Genomic DNA, 23228 nt, shown 5'->3' with positions numbered 1-23228 from the left:
CTGGTGTCCCACCTGCAGGCAGACCTGGCAAACCTGTACCTGAAGGCCGGGCTGAAGAGCGTGGGCTCCGTGTTCCTGCTGAGCGACGCGCAGGTGGCAGATGAGCAGTTCCTGGTGCTGGTCAACGACTTCTTGGCATCAGGTACAGCCCTTGGGCTCTGCTTTTCTCCCTCCTGGGGAGTTTTGCTCCTGGCAACACCTGGAATAGACAAAGGGGCAGTGATGGAATGTGCTGGAAGTTACTTTTCCTAGTGAATAAAATATGAGGTTGAGCTCCGGAGTTAAAGGCGTGCTGAGGCCTCCCTGGGGAGGGACACTCCATCAGCTGGGAGATTTCTTGTCTTTCCCTCATGTCTTGCACCCATTTTTCCATATGGCATGGGATTCTGCCATAGTTGTTAATAGATAGTTGTTACGGGATGTGTCTGTTGGGGTGTTGCAGCTGGGGACAAAGACAAGGGTGAGGAGTTTCACCCGTGGATCTCATGCATCCACCTCAGAAATTTGCAACTTGTAAAATGTTTGGATGGTCTGGGAGTTATTTGGCCACTGTTAGAAATGGTCCTGAACAGCTGCAAAAATTTTACAGGTAATTAATGCATTTGCAAAACTACAATGATTTTGTAATATGTATGGCATATTAGGGATTTGAATTTTTTTTAATCTAAATTGAGTGCACAGCTATAAAAATTAGATTTTCTGTACTTTGACTCTATTCTATCTTCCTTTGCCTTGTGTTTTATGAGGAAGTTTGCTCTCACAGATGTTTATTTTTCAGCAGAATGACCTCCTGTGCCCCTTTGCTGCTCCTGCCCAGGGGATCCTGCTGCAGGGGTTTTACCTGAGGAGGGGAACAGCAGCTTCCCTTTGCTCTGGGACCACAGCAACATCCTGACGTGTAAACCCAAGTGTGCCCTCCTCTCCTAGGGGAAATCCCAGATCTCTTCCCTGATGATGAAGTGGAAAACATCATCAGCAGTGTGAGGAACGAAGTCAGAGGCCAGGGGCTGGTGGATTCCAGGGAGAATTGCTGGAGGTTTTTCATCGAGCGAGTCCGACGGCAGCTGAAGGTGAGATGGAGCACGAGGGGTTGGTGCTAAATGATTTTTTGCCTTTTCCCTTTCATAGATTCTCTGTGTTCTTTACACACATATTTTTAGCCTGTTATTGTACTAGTTCCAGTACTTTTCCCTACCTTTTCCCTAGCCAGAAAGAGAAAATTCCAGAGCTCCAAGCCCCAGGGGGTACAAGGCCTCTATCCTATCTTGGTTTTTCTGGGAACCAAGGCCAAAAACAGCTCTTTGAGACATATTTTCATAAACAAAGTTTAGTTTCCATCTGTGGTCCATTTGCATATTGGAGGTAATTGTCCAATTACAATTTTGGGTTATGAAGTCCCATCCTTGTTTTTCTCTCTTCAGTTCATGTTGTTTGTGCTCTTGAGATCTGGATCATTTGTCCTGAGATTTGGATAATCTGTCCTTGGTCCCCAGCTAGAGAAGAAATTGTTTTGCCTCCTATTGTGGGAATCCAGAACTCCTGAACAACTGACTAACATGATCAAGCAGAGGCCATTTATTGTTTACATTATACAGATATTTATAGACTCCACAAACTAATAAGCACACACTTCTTGATTGGCGTCTTTGTCTTGTTTGCTCATTTTCTGCCTGCATTTCTCAGAGTGTGTGATTGGTTACAGTCCAGGTGTTTCACGGTCCTCTGTTACCCAGTTCTTGCAGTCGTGGTATTTGGTTTCTGAGCCTCTTTTTTCTTAATTTAGCACAATTTATGTTCCAATAGCCTTGATGAATTCCTGAGGCTTTGATGACAAGCTTCCAGCAGGCTGGCTGCTGCACACTATGGCCTAACCCCTCAAATACATTGCAATGAGCTCCCTGCCCTGTGCAGAGAGCTCGCCAACACTTCAAACGAAGCTCAGAACTGCACACCAAAGCAACACAGAATCTAAAACTTAAGGCATCAAAGGGGTCATGTGCTGCTGCAGGTCCTCAGCTGAGTAATAATTAGTGTTGATTCCACTGATTGTAGAAAGCTGATCAATTGCTTTATTGTATTATCTTATCATATATTCTATTATGCTTCTATTACACTAGTAAAAGCTCTCACTAACTCGAAAACTCATGACTCTGTCTCCTGAGAGTCCCAACACAGCTGTGGGTCCAACTGGTCAGCGAATCTAAAACACTATTACCGGAATCTAATCAAGCAATCACCTTGGGTAAACAATCTCTAGAACACATTCTACATGGGCACAAACACACGAGCAGAAAGAGATAATAATTGTTTGAATTATTTTGTCGCTATTGGACACAAAATGAGTACACAGAAACTTGGTGAGTTCAAGAGAGAAAAAGAGCCAATTTTATTTCTGACCTCACAATATATAGAATTCCAAAACTGACAGTGGATTGGAGGGTGAAATTGCCACCTCTCCAACCACACTGGTCAAACCAACATCCCATCAATTCTCTCCTCCTACAAAGAAGGATGAAAAACAATCATTATTTATATGAACATGCGTGAGAGCTCCAGTAAAAATATGTAAACATTACGAGAAGGCTGAAGAAGTTTTATGAGAACTTTAAAACTTTCAAAAGAACTAGAAAAGAAAACTTAACACTTTTAAAAATCAGGCCAACATTCTTTCTCTTAACTTCCTCAGGCTGAATCCTGAGCGAATTCTCTCTGTTCTCTCTTTGGCTGAAGTGAGAGCTTCTGCAGTTGTGGAGACCGAGGTGGGCTGCAGGGAGATGCTGCTGTCCCTGCCCTGCTCCCTGTGCTGGTGCTGCTGTCCCTGCCCAGCTCCCTGTGCCCTCTCCTGCTGTCCCTGCCCAGCTCCCCGTGCCCTCTCCTCCTCTTGCAGGTCGCTCTGTGCCTGTCCCCCGTGGGCCCCAAGCTGCGCCTCCGCAGCCGCCGCTTCCCGGCGCTGGCCGGCTGCACCACCATGGATTGCTTCCAGCCGTGGCCCCGGGAGGCCCTGGAGTCCGTCAGCCTCCGCTTCCTGCGGGACATGGGCACGCTGCAGGTGAGCAGCCAGCACGGGTCCTGCTGGGGACGCTGGGGACAGCGCTGGGCACCACCAGCAGCGGCCCCGAGTCGCTCGCGCTGTCGCTGGGAGGGTTGGGTTTGTCCCTCTTGAGGCAGGGATGGGGATGAAGAGACTCCAGAAGGCAAAAGGAGTGTTTATTCAAAAGCACTTCTCTCTTTTATGGAGAACATAATGAATATTAATTTCATTGCTCTTAGAGTGAAAACATTTCACCTGATTGTACACTGGACTTAGGTCAGTGTGGCAGAACATATCTATAAACAATATGAACAGAAAGCAAGATAACAGATGGTTTACTTCCTCCCAGACTTCTTCCCAGGCTTAGTCTGGCAGAAACCTTTCTCTTTTCTCTCCAACTGAACTGGGAATATCCACATGGATTGGCCTCCAACACTTCCAGGTGGCACTGGTGATGTCCAGAGGGGCATCACTGGGGGCACTGAAGTGCTCTGAGCTCAACCAAATCATCATTGAAACGCACTCCACATTTCTTTGGAGAGGACCATGGACCAGCAGAGCCATGGGCACTACATTCCTGTGTCACTGGGAACTGCTGAGGTGTTACTGGGAGCTGCTGGGGTGTTACTGGGAGCTGCTGGGGTGTTACTGGGAGCTGCTGATGTCTTACTGGGAGTTGCTGATGTCTTACTGGGAGCTGCTGAGGTGTCACTGGGAGCTGCTGGCACTGTCAGGGAAAGGATGGCTCTGCCAGCACAAGGGCAGCCCCAAACCTGCACAGAAAATAACCTGCTGCTCTCCCCAGCTGTGTCTGAACCTCTGGAAATCTCAAGGGCAAAAACAGGTCAAGTTTTCAGTGATGGCAATCTGCTACTAGAATAGAGATTTGTTTCTGTTTATTTAGCTTTTCCAGGCAGGGTTTAGGAAGAATAAAGCCTACAATGTTTCTTTTTAGGAGTGTGCACTTTTCCCATTTATACAAGAGAAAAGCTCAAAATTATACTTAAAAGAGCTGTTATTTTATAGAGAAATTGCTTCGAATAAGATAATGTGTGAGATAAAAAGATATAAAAAAGAGGTATAAAGTACATGAGCAGCAAAGTTATTTTAGAGATAACAGTGAAAAGGGATCAGTTTAGGTGTTACACCCTGGATTGTGCTGCAGCAGAATCAAAAGTTACCAAATTCCTTTCTATTCAGCACAGACCTGTGTTTATATATAGTTTTCTATTTAAAACAGTTTCTCCTCATCTTCCCATCTTACCTTCAGGACTCAGTCAAGGATTCAATAAGCAAATTCATGGCCCACGTGCACATCACTGTCAATGAGGTGTCCCGGCTGTACCTCAGCAACGAGCGCCGCTACAACTACACCACCCCCAAGTCCTTCCTGGAGCAAATCAAACTCTACCAGAACCTGCTGCTGGAAAAAGACAGGGACCTAAAGGCAAAAATGGAGCGCCTGGAGAACGGCCTGGAGAAGCTCAAGAGCACTTCTGCCCAGGTAAAGACTCCTTGGGGTTGGTTTTCCTTGTTTTTTCTTGTCTGGCTCAAGGGAGAGCTTTACAGGGAAGAAATTTGGGCTGGATCGTGGCTCTAGCCTGGCTTCAGCTGGGTTACTGGAGGGGCAGAAGTGATCCTCTGCACTGGAAAGGAGAATGGAGAGGTGTGCGCCCAGTCTCTGCTGCTTGGGAGGTAACCGAAAGGTTTCGGTAAGTAAAATGAGATTGGAATCCAGCTGGCTCTGCCATCCTCTTTTAGTGGTTAAATTTCAGCTGTGGTGACAAACAGCTTAGAAAATACAGGACAGTCAGTGATTTTTGGAGTTGCATCCAGGAAATCTACAATAACCTCAGCAAGACTCTTTCAAACTAAAGAGTGCACGCTGTTAAAATGAGGCTGATGTTCATTTTCCCTTCCATTATGGCATCCATCTTTAAGGAAAGCTAATACATGTCTGAAATGCACATCAGTCATCCCAAAATCCCCCAGCTAAAGACTCCTGCTGGCACTCTCCTCTGGTAGTGATTAGAAGTTGTTCTGGGTGTTTCCCAACCCTCTCTGCAGTGACACCTACATCTGTTGCTACACTCCCATTCTGCTCTTCGTTTCATATTCTATTAACTCTTACAAATGTTCACTCAAAAAGCTTCTCCAGTGGCAAATGAGGCTCTCCTGGAGCTGCTCTGCAGGAATGCAGGGAGGTTGGTGAGAAGGAAGGACTGGCAGGTCCACCCCCTTCCACACATCTGCTCTGGGGTGTCCTGGGGGCAATAATCAGGTCTGTTGTGCTCCAGGGGATGCAGCCTGCCTGGAGGTGATGGATGGGCTGGGCTGGTGCTCTCGGGGCTGATATCTCCATCTCCTCTCAGACAGCCTCCTCCATCTCCCTTCAAACAGCCTCCTCCATGGAGCAGGACACAAAGGGGTTGAAACACAGACAAAAAATAAAAGCCCCACAATTCCTATAAAGATTTGTAGGGGCAGTATGTTTATTACAGCGCTGGAAAGATCCCGCGTGAGGGATCTCTCCCCTTCAAAGGACGTGCCTGCCCCTGAGAACTCCTGATCCTTTTTTATTGCTCTTAACTCATTTACATATACATAAAATTTCACAATAGGTTCATGCATATTCATTCTACTAATTTCACATTACACTTAGTGGTGGGGGACGTGGAGGCAATGGGAAGGATGAGAAAATCCAATCACAAGGAGGATGAAAGAGCACAATGCTGGTGTCTGGTTGCAGTGAGGCTGGGCTCAGAGGTGCCTCCTTGAGCAGGTGCTTAAGATGCAGAGCAGTGAGGACAAAACATGTCAAATTGAAGTCTAAAATTAGCACTGGGGGCCTAAAATTAAACACCTAAATTACCAGATGTGCGCAATAGTCAAAACTGCTGTTGATTTGAAAGCAGAGTGTGGATATTTATCAGTACTGGAAATCATACCAGCATGCTCTATCTTGAACATGGGTTTAAATGGCTGAACTTTGCATTCACCCATGGAAATCCTTGGTCTTGGGGCTGAGGAAGTGAAGAGTTCTCTCCCTCACTCAGGTGTGTCCCCTGCGGGTTGTGCTTGGGAGCGATGTGCTGGGGGGTATTTTCAAAGCAAAGGTGGGGGATTTTGATCCCTGGGTATCACCAGGGATGCAGCTCTGGGGACTGGTGCTCATCGCTGGCATTCTCCCAGCTGAGGATGAGGTTTGTGTATTTCTGTAGGCTCAGAGTGGCTGTTATATCAGGAGCTGCAGGTATTTCTTACTCAAAATAACCTCTCTGCCTCCTTTCACTGTGGTCCACTCTACCTCTAGCCCCCCTTATTTTTTTCTTTCCTGTGGAGATTTGGACACCTCAATGCTGTTGACCAGCAATGTTTTACAGCCACCTCTCCCTGCGGACATCCTCAGCACTCAGGGAAGCTGAAGCCTCCTTCCCGTTAGGAGATAATGGATTGGGAAGATGTGTGGGATGAGTCATTTGTTTTTCAGAGTGCTGTGTGCCACCGAGAGGTCAGCACCCATTGCTGAGTAATTCTGAGGCTGGCTGTGGTTAATATTGCATCACTGGATTCCAGTTCGAGCCTGGCTGCCGCTATCAATTAATCGCTGACCTTTTGATATATTTTGTGTTCTTGAAACTAGGCAGGGACAATCAGATAAAATGAGTCTTCTGGGAGCCTGCCCTCCAGGTTTTCTTCTCTTCAATAATTTTTCTCATGCTGTTCTGGTGGTAGGCAAGGGCTTCTCCCTTCCTTTCCCTGATGAAGTCACAGCACATTACCCTTGAATTTCTCATTTGCTTTGCTCTTTCCCTTTCCACCTCACATTACTAATTGCTCATCAGATTGTTCTGCACTCAGGAAGCTGTTTACAGGTTTCTCACAGAATTACAGAATTCTTTGGGTTGGAAGGAATCTTAAAAGAATCTTAAATCATCTCATCCCATCCCTGCCATGTCAGGGACACCTCCCACTGTCCCAGCTGCTCCAAGTCCCATCCAGCCTGGCCTTGGGCACTGCCAGGGATCCAGGGCACCCTGTGCCAGGGCCTGCCCACCCTCACAGAGAAGGATTCCTTCCTGACAGCCAACCTAACCCTGCCCTCCTTCAGTCTGAAGTCATCCTCCCTTGTCCTGTCACTGCAGGCCTTTGCAAACAGCCCCTCTCCAGCATTCCTGCTTTTTTAAAACCCTGACAAAATATTTCCCCTTCCATTGTGCGTGTGCTTGGCAGGGCACTGTCTGTTCCCCGGGGCTCAGCTTACACCCGCTCTTCGTGCTGCTGAGTGCCCGTGGATTTTAATCCCCTGCTTGTTTTGTCCTGGCTGTAAAGCCCTGAGCTGCTGTGTGTGTGTGTGTGTGTGTGTGTGTGTATCCAGCACACAAAAGCAAATTTCTGGGCAGAAGGTCACAGCTGTATCAGCCATCAGCAGAGCCCACTTCAATTTCCTGCAGCCCCCAGAGGCTCGGGGCTGAACAAGGAGCTGCTGCTGGGTTTGTCACACCAAGGGATTACGTGAGCCTGGATTTACAGCTGTGCCTTTGTCCTGGTGAGAGCAGTCCCACAGGACCAGGCAGCAGGGGATGGTGATGGATGGAGGGCGTGTGGAGAGCCCTGAAAAACTGCTCTCCATGTGGAGCCAGTGCCAAATGTCAACAGCTTCAGTTCATGGATTGCAGGCTGTGCTCTCCCTTCTGGTATCAAAATGGGTATCGCCAAAACCAGTGGCTGGCTTCCCTTCCTGTCAGTATTTTTGTGTGGGGAAAGATGTACCCCAGGAGCTCCAAGTGAACCTTTATGGGCCTGAGATCAGGGAGTGAAAGCCTCCGAGGTCTGCCCAGAGTCTGGGTAAATTCACTGAAATGGGGATTTTAACAGGTTTTCTGTCTGCAAGTGAGAGCCTGGGTGAGCTTCCCCCATGCAAACACTGGTGAGGGCTCCTGTGTGTGAGCAGGGGTTGAGGAATTGCCACCACAGCCATGCTGGTGGCCTCCTGGCTGCCAGCTCAAGGGGATGTCCCTTCTCAGGGTCATCTACATCACATTTAAAGCCCCTTGACCCTCAGAGCTCTGAATCTGTCAGCAGAACCCAACTGCAATCTTTGTGGGGTGAAAATGATGTTAGGAAGTACACCCAAGGTGGACTCAGAGTCAGGAGTTGTCACACTTTGATGAGTTCTGGGCCATTCCCACATCGGGGTTCAGTGCCCAGTTCCAGCTCCAGGTGCTGCAGTCCCACCCTCCCAGGCTGCTCTCCTCCATTCCCTGCTGGCTGCACTTTTTGGGGCTGGAGCTGCAGCGTGTCCTTGGTTCTGGGGCTGGGAAAGGATTGTTGTGTGTGCCTGAGCTGTGAGGAGAGCTGCTGGCACTTTGTGTGCAGCTCAGAGTTATTTCCCAGTGCAGTGCAGAGCTGGGAAATGTGAAAGCTCAGGTGAAGGCATCAGCAGGACTCTGCTGGCAGGCAGGGCAGCCCAGGTCCCACGGAGCTCTGCTCTGCAGGTGGATGAGCTGAAGGCCAAGCTGGCAGCCCAGGAGGTGGAGCTGAAGCAGAAGAAGGAGGATGCTGACAAGCTAATCCAGGTGGTGGGGGTGGAGACGGAGAAGGTGAGCAGGAAGAAGGCGGTGGCTGACGAGGAGGAGAGGAAGGTGGCCCTCATCGCCCAGGAGGTGGAGCAGAAGCAGAAGGACTGTGAGGAGGACCTGGCCAAGGCTGAGCCTGCCCTGGAAGCTGCCCAGGCTGCTCTCAACACCCTCAACAAGGTAGGGTGAGGATTCCCAGTGCTTTTCCTCCTTGCTGGGGGAGAGGGGCTGTGTCATCTGATGGCCCAAGTTTTGTGCATTGTATTGTCCCTCCTCCAGCTTCCTCCCTGCAGGTGCTAAAGAGTGTAAAAAAGATTGGCTGTGGCACTCTGTGACATGGTTTAGTTGACAAGGTGGTGTTTGGTGACAGATTGGACTTGATGATCTCAAAGGTCTTTTCCAACCTGGTTAATTCTGTGATTCTGGGGTTCCTGGTGGAACCTGGAGCACCCACAAGGCTGCACCATGTTCCTCTTCATTCATTGCAGTGGAGAGGAGCAGACAAAGCTGGTCCAGAGGCAGATATCACTGGGAAAATGCATGATCAGAAGATAAGCATTGCTCTGATTGCAGGAGATTGGTTTTGAGAGGAGTTTTTGTGCCTTGGAAGGTTTGTCCTCCAGGGGTTCCCATGTGATGTGGCACTCGGTGCCATGGTTCAGTTAACGAGGGGGTGTTGGGTCACAGGTTGGACTTGATAATCTCAAAGGTCTTTTCCAACCTGGTTAATTCTGTGGTTCTGTGACGTGCCTGAGAGATGGCCCTGCAATCTCCCTGCAATTTGTTTTGGTCTGCAGTTCATGCATTGTGTGATAGTGAGTTGGAAAACTTGGCAAGTCAGGAGCTGGAGACAAAAATGCCCTTTTGGTTCCCCCAGTTCAGTTTGGCTGCTTGCCCTGTGAGGGTGCCTGGGCTTTCTCAGCAGCTGCATTCCCTGAACCCTGAGGGCTGCAGGATGTGGGAATCAGAGATGGATTCGGCATTGGCATCTCAGTGTGGGTAGGAGGGAGCATGAAGGGAAACTCTGAAGGTTGTTTTAGAGGGCCTGAGCGTTATTTGTGTAGGTTTCATTGTTATTTATCCCAATCTTCTGAGAGGACATAAAGCCTCCTGCTCCCCCAGGACGTGGGGAGGAGCAGTGTGCTGTGCTGGTCCCAGCTGGATGTCAGGAGCAGGGAGTGGAGCAGGTGTGCTGCAAACACGCAGAGCAGTGATCTAAAGGCAGCACTGCTGGGGCCCAGAGGAGCCCAATTTATCAGATTGATAGCCTGGGAGCCGGGCTCTATTAGTGGCAGAGTGAAAAGAAAGCCCATTCATTTTTACCTAACAACCTTGTTTTCCCCTTTTCAGACCAATCTGACGGAGCTGAGGTCCTTTGGGTCACCTCCTTCTGCTGTCAGCAACGTCACGGCGGCCGTGATGGTGCTGACGGCCCCGGGAGGAAAGATCCCCAAGGACAGGAGCTGGAAAGCAGCCAGAGTGGCCATGGCAAGGGTAGACAGCTTCCTGGACTCCTTGATCAAGTTCAACAAGGAGAACATCCACGAGAACTGCCTCAGAGCCCTCCAGCCCTACCTGCAAGACCCCAGGTTCAACCCCGAGTCCGTGGCCACCAAGTCGGCGGCGGCGGCCGGGCTGTGCTCGTGGGTGCTGAACATCGCGCGCTTCCACCGCGTCTTCTGCGAGGTGCAGCCCAAGAGGCAGGCCCTGGAAAGGGCCAACGCCGAGCTGGCAGCAGCCCAGGACAAGCTGGCCACTGTCAAGGCCAAAATCGCCGTGAGTGACCCTGGGGGAACCCGTCCTGCTTGTCCCTGCCCGGGGGAATCCTCGGCTTTGGCAGAGCTGCTGCTCGGTGCTCGTGTTCTAAAGCAGGGGTGGGAATCCAGAGCTTTGGGGGCTGTGGGGTTTTCTCTCCCTCCTGGTGCACTGGCAGCCCCGAAATCCAGCCCTGTGCTGGGCTGAGCCCCAGGGTGGGCAGCGGGGAGGGGGATTCTGCCCCTCTGCCCCTGTGCTCAGGTCAGACCCCACCTGCAGAGCTGCCCCAGCACAGGAGGAGCTGGAGCTGCTGCAGAGAGCCCAGAGGAGCCCGTGGAGATGGTCCAAGGGCTGGAGCCCCTCTGGAGCCAGGCTGGGAGAGCTGGGGGTGCTCACCTGGAGAAGGGAAGGCTCCAGGGAAACCTCAGAGCCCCTTCCAGGGCCTGAAGGACTCCAGGAGAACTAGAGAGGGACTGGGAACAAGGCCTGGAGGGACAGGACACAGGGAATGGGTCCCACTGCCAGAGGGCAGGGATGGATGGGATATTGAGAATTAAGAATTGTCCCCTGTGAGGGTGGGCAGCCCTGGCACAGGTGCCCAGAGCAGCTGTGGCTGCTCCTGGATCCCTGGCAGTGCCCAAGGCCATGTTGGACATTGGGGCTGGGAACACCCTGGGACAGTGGGAGGTGTCCCTGCCATGGCAGGGGGTGGAAAAGGTATTTAAGATCCTTTCCAACCTAAAGAATTCTGTGATTCTGTGACAGAATATTGCTGCTTTCTCAGTTTCCTCTGTTCTTCTCCAGCCTTGCTTGCACCCAAAGAGAAAGGCTAAATATGAATCCTTGTTATTCCCACCTAATTTTTTTCTGTAATTTACCTCTTCTCCTGGGCCCTCAGAAAACTCATTACCTCAGACCAGTGAGTTCCCAGTGTGCTGCACAGGGCAGGGGATGGGAACTGGAGGCTGATTCAGTGCTGGGAGCACAGAGCTGGGCTGGCTGCACACTCAGTCCCTGGTTTTGCAGGATGACAACTGCTCTTGCAGGAGCCTCATTTGTCACGGCACAGCTCCCTGGCAGCACATCTTGGATGTTATTTGGATTTTTCCTACTTAAAAAGAAAAAAAAAATTTAAAAAAATCTCTGAATAGAGGAAATTACAGCGTGATTAAAAGTGCATTTCCACAGAGTGTAGAGTGAGACCTTTATCATTTTCCTTCAGAAAATTATCTCTATGTAAAAACACATCCTGCTTTATCCTGCTTTCCTCCCTTCTCCCTCCCAGCACAATACCTGCTAAGAACAGGGTGTGGGAAGCAGCTGCTCCAGAAGCTGCCTGGTTTTAGGGTGTTTTGGGATCTCTCCTTGGAATTTCTCCTGGTTTTAGGGTGTTTTGGGATCCCCTCTGTGGCTGAGCTGTCCCAGTGAGTGAGGCCCCTCTGCTCCCCTCACCCCCTCCACCAGCACCTCACCCTGTTAGAAAACACGTCACTCCCTTGATGCTTTCAAGGCCTTATCATTCTTAAAATGCTTACTACACTTTTAAACTAAAAATACAAGCAAACGGTGCAGAACTCTCCACAGCCCCTTCCTGCTGCAGATGAAAGGAGGCACCTGAAGCAGGGATGGATTTAGAGGGCTTTGGTGTCTAATTCTCCCACCTCAGATGTGCCATACAGTGCTAAGGAACTTTTTTCATCCCTTTATGCTGCTCTTCTCCAAAGCTTTTTTATGCCTGGGCTTTTTTTTTCTTTCTTTCTTTTTTTTTTTTTTAACCAAAGGAGTGGGATTTTATTAAAGAAAATTGCAATCTTTGGGGGGATTACTGCTGCTCCTCTGAAATCTGCCTGGTTTAGGGGCCTTCTCCTCTCTGCAGGTGGGGATGGATGTGGAGGTATCTCCTTATCTGGGATCTCTTGGATCTCTTCACTGCTGGCTGCTGATTCATACCTGCTCACAGCTGTGCCCCAAGCTGTCTCACACTCATTTTTATTAATAAATGAGAAAATTCCCATTGTCCAAAACATTAGGGACTTTCTGTCTTTTTGCCTTGCCTGGGAATTGAGTGCTCTGCGCCTGGGGCTGCTGGAGGTAGGAGTGAAAGGTGCAGCCACAGCTGCACACAGCTGTATTTGTGTGCCCCTGGTGGGGCCCTGCAGACCAGATATATCCACATATTCTACAGAAACTCGATTATCAGCTTGTGCTTTTATAGTGGAATATGATATACATGAGCCTTTGCAGGCTGATAGATCCACAAACACACAGGGACAGAAACTTTTTGCGTTATTGTTCCAAGGAAGGTCAAGGACAGGCTGCTTTGTGTTTGCCAGAATCCAGGAGAGCTGCAGAGATCTCTAATATAATCCTTTTTCATTTTCAGGTTTGTTTCTAGTGTGTAGCTCAATGTTAAAGTGATTTACAAGCAGTTTAGCCTTAAGCAGTCAGCATTGGGTGCAGATAAAATCAATTATTACTTTTCTTATCAGAAGTGAAATGCTCCAAGTGCTTGTGGGAGCTGCTGGCTTGGTTTAGATCCGAGTGTGAAGAGCTCTGTCCAAGAGCAGGGCTCTCCAGTTTTTCCTGCAGGTGCTTTGGCCTCCCCCTGCCCCTCCCAGCCCTGCCCTGCCCCACCTCACTGGGGGCTCCTGGCACGTTCCTGGGCAGCTCTCGGGGCAGAACCATTTCCTTCCCTTGTTATATTGCTGGAAACAGTGTGAGGGCAGGGTTTGGAGAGGGTTCAGGCAGAACTGCAGGAGCCCCTTGGGGATTTGAGCACAACCCAGCAGAGCCTCAAGGACTGCTCGGAGACCAGGGGCTGTAGCATCAGGAAATGCCAGATTTGGGTTCCTCAGCCATAGCACTCATCATCAGGGCTCAGCCAGCAGCCCCAAATAAATTAACTTTGTGTGTCCTTTGCCTCTGCCTGTGCTGAGGGTGTGAGTTCCAAGCAGTGGCACAGCCCAGCCCAGCCCTGGTGGATGAGCTGGGCTGGAGCTTGGCCAGCTCTGGACAAGGGTTTGCCTCAGGATCACAGGATCCCAGGATGGTTTGGGCTGGAAATGATAACAAAGCTCATCCAGTGCCACCCCTGCCATGGCAGGGACACTTTCCACTGCCCCAGGGGCTCCCAGCCCTGTCCAGCCTGGCTTTGGGCACTGCCAGGGATACAGGAGCAGCCACAGCTGCTCTGGGTACCCTGTGCCCAGGGAACAATCCCCAGTTCCCAATCTCCCATCCAGCCCTGCCCTCTGGCAGTGGGAGCCATGCCTTGTGTCCTGTCCCTCCATCCTTGTCCCCAGTCCCTCTCCAGCTCTCCTGGAGCCCCTTCAGCCCCTGGAAGGAGCTCTGAGTTCTCCCTGGAGCCTTCCCTTCTCCAGGCTGGACATCCCCAGTTCCCTCAGTCTCCAGAGCAGAGGGGTCCAATCCTTGGAGTGTTTTCATGGCCTTCTGGCCTCCTCCCACAGCTCCAGCTCCTCCCTGGGCTGCTAAATCCGAGCTGTTCCTGACTCCCTCCTGTTTTTCACCTGCAGCGCCTCAACGAGAACCTGGGCAAGCTGACGGCCAGGTTTGAGAAGGCCACGTCAGACAAACTCAGGTGCCAGCAGGAAGCTGAAGCCACAGCCTGCACCATCAGCCTGGCCAACCGCCTGGTGAGTGCCAGCAAGGGCAGCTCTGGTGGCACCAGGGCTGGGCTGAGCCCTGTGCACGCAGCACCTGCCATCCTCTCATGGTTTTGGGAATGTCTCCTGCACTGCAGCAACTTTCAGCAGTGAAAATGCTTTTACAGAGGTTGTTTCCATGAGGTTGTGGCAGAATGTTTTCTCTTTCACAAAAAAAAAAAACCAAAAACCAAAAACAGGAGAGGCAGCTGCAGAAAGTGCTGTTGTATTCCAGAAGGTTTGGGGCAGCTCTGCTCGTTAAAGTGCCTGGCTCTGCTGCCACCACAACTCTCAGCTCCTTCCTGGAGCTTCAATGTGTGAGCAGGTACTGATGGGCCAAAAGGATGTGAGTCAAAAATGGTATCATAAAAACAAAGGTGTGAACACGCCCCGTAGCTTTGCAGGATCTGAAATGACAAGATTTAGAGAGAAAAGATCTCTAAAATCCTCAGTCTCCTCTGAGTCAGAATACCAAGGTGTTTAGAGAGGGGCCTATGAGGAGCTGGAGAGGGATTTTGCATCAGGAACTGTAGTGGCAGGACAAGGAGAATGGGTTCAGACTGACAGAGGGGAAATTTAGTTTAGATATATGGAAAGAATCCTTCCCTGTGAGGGTGGGCAGCCCTGGCACAGGTGCCCAGAGCAGCTGGGGCTGCCCCTGGATCCCTGGCAGTGCCCAAGGCCAGGCTGGACAGGGCTGGGGGCCCCTGGGACAGTGGGAGGTGTCCCTGCCATGGCAGGGGGGGCACTGGGTGGGGTGTTAGATCCCTTCCAACCCCATCCATCCCATGGTTCTGTGATTCTGTGACACCACATCCCAGGCCATGCTGGTTACGTCCGTTCCCCACCCCATGACGTGGGAACAGCTCCCAGTCTCAATTCTGTGATTTTATTCTGTCAACAATTCATCATTTCTGCAGTGTAGGCAAGGAACTGCGTGCATCCCAATGTCCTGCTGTGCCCTGCACACCATCTCCTGTGTCATCCTGCCTTTGATCTGGGAGCAGGACCTGACAGCCCTCACTGATGTGCGGCTCATTTGGCATTCAGGAGGTGCCACTGGTGTGGCTGTGGGTAGAAATGAGCTCCCAGACTTTGCAACAAGCATGGCTGAGGTTGTATAAAGGATGCAGAGTGTGGGGAGCGATGCTTTGGACTGACAAACGAGCCTGGGGGATTGAGGCAAGCCCGGCTCTCACAGTGCCACACTGGCATCTCATCGGCTTCAGGTGGCCTCAGCAAGGTGCTCCAGGATCCAGGGGACAGGATCTGTGTGCCAGAAAGGGAGGCTGGCTGCTGAGTGGTGGCTGTGAGTGGGTGTGTGCTAATGCAGGGGAGGAAATCTAGTGATGACAAATGCTAAATAACGTGTGCAGGGAAAACAAACTGTAATCATGCAGTTACACGGATAAGGCCTAATTGCACCATTATCACTCACAGAAGAGCTCTTGGAGTTGTTGCAGAGAGTTCTCAGGAACAGCAGCGTGGCACTTGACAGGAGGAAAAAAGACAAATTAAATATTACTAATTGGTAGGGAAAAAAACCTCAGGAAACAGAAGTTAAGCGTCATTGTATTGGGTCTGTCAGTGCCTACATCCCACATGTGGTCACCCTGTCTGAGAAGGCTGTGGGCAGCCTAGAGAAGCTACAACAAAGTATAAAACCACTTCCTTGTGAGAAGAGAGGGAATGGATTAGCACTCTTCATTTTGGAAAAGCTCCTAAAATCATGACTGATGTGCAGAAGGTGGGTGAGAGAGGGTTGTTCACTCTCTGTCATTATCAAAGAGCCAGAGGTAATCCAAGGGTAGCTTTTAATTTGCCTTTTGCTAAATAAAAAGAATTCCAATGACTTCTAGGATCTGAGGTGGGAGACGCCTGGGGTGTCTTGGATGCATTAAAAGTGGCAGTAGTGGGTGATCCAATCAAAGGAGAAGAAAAGACTTTCAGGACTTAAGGAGATAAAAAGTAACCTGAAAAAAATTAATTAGGAACATGGAAGCACCTCCAAGAACCAGGAGAATCAGATCAATAAAGACTTCTTGGTCTTAGAGGGGCTGTGGGACTGCCCCTGGATCCCTGGCAGTGCCCAAGGCCAGGTTGGATGGGGGTTGGAGCAGCCTGGGACGGTGAGAGGTGTCCCTGCCATGGCAGGGGTGGCACTGGATGGGCTTTAAGGTCTCTTCCCCCCCAAAGCAGTCTGTGATTCTGTGATTGCACGAATCATAAATGAGCTGGTGTGTAGGAGGTCGCATGGCTCCGCAGTGATGGTGTCAGCTGTCTGTAAAGGATTGCAGAAACCATCCCAAGTGTGGAGGGATGAAACACCAGGTGGATAAATGTAATGTAAAGTACACTGGAGAAATGAGGTTTTGCTTCACATGCCCTGTAAGCGATGCTGAGCTGATTGTTATCACTCAGGAGTGAAAGGATGGAGTTAGGAGTGCTGTGAGCTCCGTGCTCCCAGAAGCAAAAAGCCCTCACCAAACCCAAAGCCCATCTGCAACCGGATATTAGGGTTTATTGGGAAAAGAAGGGAGAACAAAACAGAAAAATCCTCATCTTGCTCTGTGAATACCTTCTAAATAAATCTTGAATGTGCAGCGTTACCAACGCCCCCTCTGCTGCACCTCAAAGGCTGGAGGAGAACGGGAAATGGTGCAGAGCCAGCAACAATAAAAGAAACCAGATAATAAAGATTGCATCGCTCGGTGCAGATAACGATTGCAAAGAAAATCAAAAGGCTGCTTCTGTCTGAGGAATTATTGAAGAGCCTAAAGCTCTTCAACCTGAAAAGAAAGAACAGGGGTGCTGAGGGCTTGGAATCCTGAGTGGTGCAGAGAAGCTGGTGCCAGCAGGATTGTTCCCTGGTTTTGCAGTGGACAAATGTTTCAGCGATTGAAAAGTACAGGCAGCACATCAAAGGATGTACTTTTCTACAGCAAGCTCAGCTGAACTGTGGATCTCCTGCCCATAGGATGCTGTAGGTGCCAAAAGTTGGGTTGAGATCCACAGCAGCTTGTGGATATCGTGCAGTCAAAAACCATCACTAGCTGCTAGGCACAGGGACGTAAGCTCTGGGTCAGCAGGTCCTGAAGTCTGCAGCTGTGGGAAGCTGGAAGCTGTGTCCAGAGCTGTGCTTGTGTGAGCAGCACTCCCGGGACAAGGGCTGGGAGATCCTGGCTGTTTTATTAGGAGATCCTGGCTGTTCCTGGAGGTACACGAAGGTGGGAGGAGAGCTGTTTGATCTGGAGTGTCTGCAGGACAACCAACACCGTAGAAATGGCACCAAGTTTGTGTTGGGAATGTGAAGGTGGCTCTGACCCTCAGGAGGCAGCTGGAATTCTGCTGGAAGCAGGACTTGATCAGGTTCACATTCCGTGATTGTACGAATGATCAGTTTGACTTGGGAATTTGCAGGTTGGGGGACTTGCCTCTGAAAATGTGAGATGGGCTGAGGCTGTGAAGGACTTCAAACAGCAGCAGAGCACCTTGTGTGGAGACGTCCTGCTGGTCACAGCCTGTGTCTCCTACCTGGGCTACTTCACCAGGAAATACCGCCAGGACCTCCTGGATGGCATCTGGAGGCCCTATTTGCACCAGCTAAAAGTAAGTCCTGATTGCTCTGAGAAGCCATTGCTTCTGGGATTAATGTGGCCACAAATCCTGGTGCCACAGGGGATCTCTCAGCTGAGGGACATCACTGTGGCGTCCTCACCAAGCTGGAGGGAGGATCAGGATGTGGCCATGTGCTCCTCCCTGGGGAAAACGTGGTGTCCTCGCTCCATGAGGTTCCTCCATGTCCACAGGAAAATCCCAAACACAGAGCCCAGCTCTGCAGTTTTGTCTGTGGCCACGAAAGAGGAGGGAATATGTAGAAGGAATTGGAGCAGGCAGAGCTCGCTGCCAGCTCTCCAGGAGGCTTGGAAAAACTCCAGGTGTTTTTTCGTTCTGGACACGAGCTCTGGTCGTGCTGGCCATGCCTCTCAGCTGGTTTTACCCATGTCTTGCTGTTAGGACCAGATGGAGATAATTGTGCTTGAAACCTGTTTAATAGTTCACTAATTTTAACAGGTTCCTCATACAAATTATGCCAAGAAGCTTTTTAATAAGATCCCAGAGATGCCCAAATCAAAGGGCTGACCAAAGGAGACAGTTCCTTAGGCTGAGAGAGGAAAACTTCATTCTGCATTTCTTAACCAGAACCTTAGTTAAGATGTGGTTTCAAAAATGACCTGACTGTGCTGAGAAACATCAAGGAAGTGCCTGTAATTCCAATGGAAATGAAAGGCCCATTCTGCTCAGACACCTGGCACAGGTAGCTCTGTTTGGCACACCCAGAAATGGCCTCCCCTTTCTATCTTTTATATGGTACATTACGTGTTACATGGGTACAGTTTTCCCCAATGCCCATTACCTATATTAAATGGTGCTTTTCTATCTTTTATATGGTACATTACGTGTTACATGGTTACAGTTTTTCCCCAATGCCTATTACCTATATTAAATGGTGCTTTTCTACTCTAAACCAATCTGTGAGTGCCAACATCACCAAGAACATGGAGGTGAGGAAGAAGAGAGAGGGAGGACAGGACTGGCTCAAATCCCTCCATCTCAAACCCTCTGACCCCCATGTACAAAACCAAAATCCCGCTGTACAGGTGTTAAAACCCCCCTGTACAGCACTCAAAAATTCTTCCCTCTACTTTGTGACTACTTCTTCTATAATATCTAAACTTTTGTGACTTCTTGTTCTTCTTGCAAGGTTGGTAACTCATTCCATGGTTCAAACCCAAAATCACAGCTGTTTCCAGCTGCCTGCCAGGGTCTTAAATGCTTCTGACCAGGGCCTGGAACCTCCAAAAATGTCTGAGGGACATTTTGAGTTCCAACAACTGGTGTTTTTGACTTGGTGCCAAGGACTCTGAGCCCCCTGGCAGGGTCTGAGCCAGCCAGGGCAGCCAGAGGGATGTGGTGGGTTCTCAGAGGAGCCTTTCTGTCTGCTGGCAGGTGGCCATCCCGGTGACGCCGTGCCTGGAGCCGCTGGCGGTGCTGGCGGACGAGGCGGCCGTGGCGGCGTGGCGGAACCAGGGCCTGCCGGCCGACCGCACGTCCAGCGAGAACGCCGCCATCCTCAGCTGCTGCCAGCGCTGGCCCCTCCTGGTGGACCCCCAGCTGCAGGGCAGCAAATGGATCAAGAGCGCCCACGGGGACGGGCTCCGCGTCATCCCAGCGGGGCACAAGGGGTAACGTCACCCGTCCCTGCAGGAGGGACTGCTGGTGCTGGGGAGAGCAGGGCGGCTGTGGCCGTGCAGATGAGCTGGAGGACAGGGTGGCCTGCTGCGAGGTTGGCTACTCCCAGGGCTAGAGGGCGAGTGAGTAGGCTTGTTGTTGTGGTTAGGATGAGGGGTGGCATCAGTGGTGGTGGTGGGGTGCCTTTGGCAGCCTAGGGAGGCAGAAGGTTGGTGTGCAGGCATGTGGGGAGTGTGGCGAGCCACAGGGGGAAGGCTGAGCTGGGTGTATGGGCAGCTGGGTGGTTGGGGTAAATGTGTATGGTGATAGGCCAAATAGGGTGATTAGTAGGAGGAGTAGGAGGACCATCCCAGGCTGGTTAGTAGGAGGAGTAGGAGGACCACCCCAGGTTGCTTAGTAGGAGTAGGAGGACCACCCCAGGTTGACTAGTAGGAGGCGTAGGAGGACCACCCCCAGGGAGGTGGTGGAATCACCATCTCTGGATGTGTTCAAAAAAGACTGGACATGGCACTTGGTGCTATGGTCTAGTTGAGGTGCCAGGGCATAGGTTGGATTTGATGATCTTAGAGGTCTCTTCCAGCCTCATCACTCTGTGATTCTGTGAGGAGTGCCACGTGGTGAGCGTGGGATGTGCCTGCCCAGCGTGTTTGGTGAGCACTGGGCACTCAGCTGCACTGAGCCAGTCACACTGAGGGAAAGCTGCCACTGTATCTGCTCACATTATCTGCTTGTTCATTACCAAAATGACAGATTTCTTATTAAATCAAGGCTCTGTTTAGTGCTTGGCTCAGTTACCATAGAAACTCCTCTGAAGCTGGTGATGGAGTGAGCTGAGGCTGTTTGAGTATCACAAAATCCCAGACTGGTTTGGGTTGAAAGGGACCCTAAAGCCCATCCAGTGCCACCTCTGCCGTGGGCAGGGACACCTCCCACTATCCCAGGTTGCTCCAAGCCCCATCCAACCTGGCCTTGGACATTTCCAGGGATCCAGGGGCAGCCACAGCTGCTCTGGACAACAGGCCTGTGTAGAGCTGTGACATCCTCCATGGGCAAGGAGAAGGAGGTCAGGACACACCCAAATTCCTCCATCTTGTACCCCCTTGAACCCCATTCTAAAAACCCCAAAATTCTACTTTTTCACCCTGTGTTAATCCAACTACCACACTACTCAAACCCTTGTGGTCTGTAATTCCTCACACAAAGTCGGCAGCTTTTTCCATGGGCTAAAATCGCAGCCACAGGTGTTTGTGACTTTGTGCCAAGGTCTCTGAGCCCCTGCCAGGGTCTGGGGCCAGCCAGGGCAGCCAGAGGGTTGTGCTGGGCTCCCACACCTGCTCTGCTGCAGGAGTCACCAGCGCTTTTTCCCGCAGGTATCTGGACACACTGGAACAAGCCCTGGCTGCTGGAGACCTGGTTTTGCTTGAGAACCTGGAGGAATCTGTGGATCCAGTGCTGGGGCCGCTGCTGGGGCGAGAAACAATCAAGAAAGGCAGGTGAGCTTGGGGGGCTTGGGGACATGTGTGGAGGGGGCTGGGGGCTGCTGTGCTCTCTGTTCCTGCCCTCAGACCGTGGGTGTTCACATCCAGCAGCACTAACGTCCTGCCTTCAGCAGAGAGGGCGTTTTTAATCAGGCAATCACAGTTAATTCAGCCATAGGATGGCTTGGAAATCAACCTGGATTTCTCATTTCATTTCACGGCATCATTCAAACCTCGTGTAAAAGAGAGACCTGTAATTCTCCCATTGTACACAGACCTTGGGGGCTGTAATTGGCTGTTCTGACACCAAATTATTACCAAAATAGCTGCTGCTGTGTTGTGAAGTAAAAGTAGCCTTGAATTTTAGCAAACGCGGCACAGTGTTTAGAAATGCAGCTACAGATTTCAGCATCAATTGTTTCTTAATGAGGTCAAGTTCTCATGGAGCTGCTGCTCACCTCCAGCTGAGAGGAGATCAGCAAGGGAGGCAGCCAGGGAGCTCTTCTCCCTTTAGTTCTTTGAGGATTATTTCCCTGCTTGCCTCAAACATCCCAGGCTGTTGTAAGCGGGTGGGCAAGGCAAAGTTTGCTGGGGAAAACATCCTGGGAAGGGTGGCTGAGCATGGGTTTGGCTGCAGGATGGAGGATGGAGGGGCAGGATTGTTCCCAGGGCAGCATGGAAATGTTTGGAGGATGTTGAGAGGGGAGTGCAGCAGGGAAGGTGGCAAATCTGAGCCCCCTCCAGTGGAACACTCAGGCATCCCCTTTTGTGCATGTCTGCTCTCAAATCCCCCTGTGAAATCATGCCTTTGCTAACAAAGGGAGAAGAAGTCATAAATCACAAAGAAAATCCCTGGGTTTCACGTTTCCAGGCCTGAAGCACAGACTCCAGGCATATGCTGCCTGGAAGGGGCTCTGAGCTCTCCACACAACCTTCTCCTCTCCAGGCTGGACCATCCCAGCTCTCCCAGCCTGGCTCCACTGGGGAGCTGCTCCAGTCCCTTTGGCACCTTCCAGGTCTCCTCTGGAGCTGCTCCAACACTCTGGGTAATTTTATCTGTGACCAATGAAAAGCTCAAGGCTGAGAGGCTTTTCCTCCCTGCAACTCCAGTTTTAGGCAGAATTCAGCCTCTGCCCAAAGCCAGGAGAGTTCATGGTTGGATTATTGTGTTGCTGCTGGAAAATCTGAGCCTCCTTAAACACGGTCCAAAATTCAGGAGAGACTCTCTGGGCTTTTTTCACCTTAAATCAGAATTGATTTCAGTGTGCCAAGTATGAATTAAATCATGATTTCTGTGAGGAGTGCCAAGTATCTGGTGCTACCACTGACTGAGACCACCCCGTGTGCTGCAGTGACAGCTCCTGGCTGATGCTCCTTCTGCTGAAATCCCAGGTACATCAAGATTGGGGACAAGGAGTGTGCCTTGCACCCTGCCTTCCGTCTGATCCTGCACACCAAGCTGGCAAACCCCCACTTCCAGCCCGAGCTGCAGGCCCAGTGCACCCTCATCAACTTCTCTGTCACCCGCGACGGCCTCGAGGAGCAGCTGCTGGCGGCCGTGGTGCGCCTGGAGAGACCTGACCTGGAGGAGCTGAAGGTCAGCACTGGGAATTGTCACTGGGAGAGAGCAAAAATCATCAGCAGAATTGTCATTGCACTTATAATTTAATTATTATTATTGTAGCTATTGATATTGTTATTGATATTGTTGTTATTGGTCTACACTGAGAGACCCGACCTGGAGGAGCTGAAGGTCAGCACCTGAGAATTGTCACTGAGAGCAGGCACAAATCATCAGCAGCATAATTATTACACTTATAATTTAATTTTAAGTGTAATTATAATTATTGTAATTGTTGATATTGTTATTGATATTGTTGTTATTGGTCTACACTGAGAGACCTGACCTGGAGGAGCTGAAGGTCAGCACCTGGGAATTGTCACTGGGAGAGAGCAAAAATCATCAGCAGCATCGTTATTATAATTTAAGTATAATTATATATAATATATAAATAATGATAATTTAATTATAATTATTGTAGTTATTGATATTGTTGTTGGTGGTCTACACTGAAAGGTCTGAAAGGACCTGAAGGTCAGCACCTGAGAATTGTCTCTGGGAGCAAGTGTTACAGTCATCATTATCATAATTCACTTTTGATTTTAATTTAATTTTTATTATTGTTATTTTTTAATTTTTATTTTTTCACATTTCACATGCCAACTTGCAGACGTTGCTGAGCTCCTCCCAAAATCAGTTTTCCCTTGGATAACAAACGTTGCGGGGTTTTTTATTCCTTCAGCCTTCTCTTTGCCTGGTATTTTGAGAACCCTTGTACTTAATTTTCAAGGTTTTTCTCCCAAAAATTCTCTTTATTTTCCTCCTCCTCTTGTGACTGAAAGCTGAGTTTCTCATTACCTCCATTTTTTTTTCTGGACTTCACAGATTTAATTTTGGAAGCAGGATTAA

At 50.1% G+C, this 23228-nt stretch overlaps 1 protein-coding gene across 2 annotated transcripts in view; it reads left to right on the top strand.

The window, feature by feature from the left end:
• Nucleotides 1–23228, top strand: part of DNAH9 (dynein axonemal heavy chain 9) — a 136131-nt gene that overhangs the window by 63578 nt on the left and 49325 nt on the right. Inside the window, exons 45-55 of one of the 2 annotated variants that reach the window (XM_072937044.1) lie at nt 19–142; nt 928–1070; nt 2888–3049; nt 4302–4535; nt 8530–8790; nt 9961–10386; nt 13899–14018; nt 17448–17636; nt 19038–19273; nt 20651–20773; nt 22151–22355. In XM_072937044.1, coding sequence (XP_072793145.1) covers nt 19–142; nt 928–1070; nt 2888–3049; nt 4302–4535; nt 8530–8790; nt 9961–10386; nt 13899–14018; nt 17448–17636; nt 19038–19273; nt 20651–20773; nt 22151–22355 — 2223 coding nt within the window. Of the gene's footprint in view, nt 1–18; nt 143–927; nt 1071–2887; nt 3050–4301; nt 4536–8529; nt 8791–9960; nt 10387–13898; nt 14019–17447; nt 17637–19037; nt 19274–20650; nt 20774–22150; nt 22356–22490; nt 22512–23228 lie in introns of those variants that run through there. The other variant, XM_072937045.1, reaches the window with a different exon arrangement.

This window comes from Taeniopygia guttata, chromosome 18 (genome assembly GCF_048771995.1).
Source record: "Taeniopygia guttata chromosome 18, bTaeGut7.mat, whole genome shotgun sequence".
Lineage (NCBI taxonomy): Eukaryota > Metazoa > Chordata > Aves > Passeriformes > Estrildidae > Taeniopygia > Taeniopygia guttata.
This window is presented reverse-complemented; position numbering and strand designations above follow the sequence as displayed.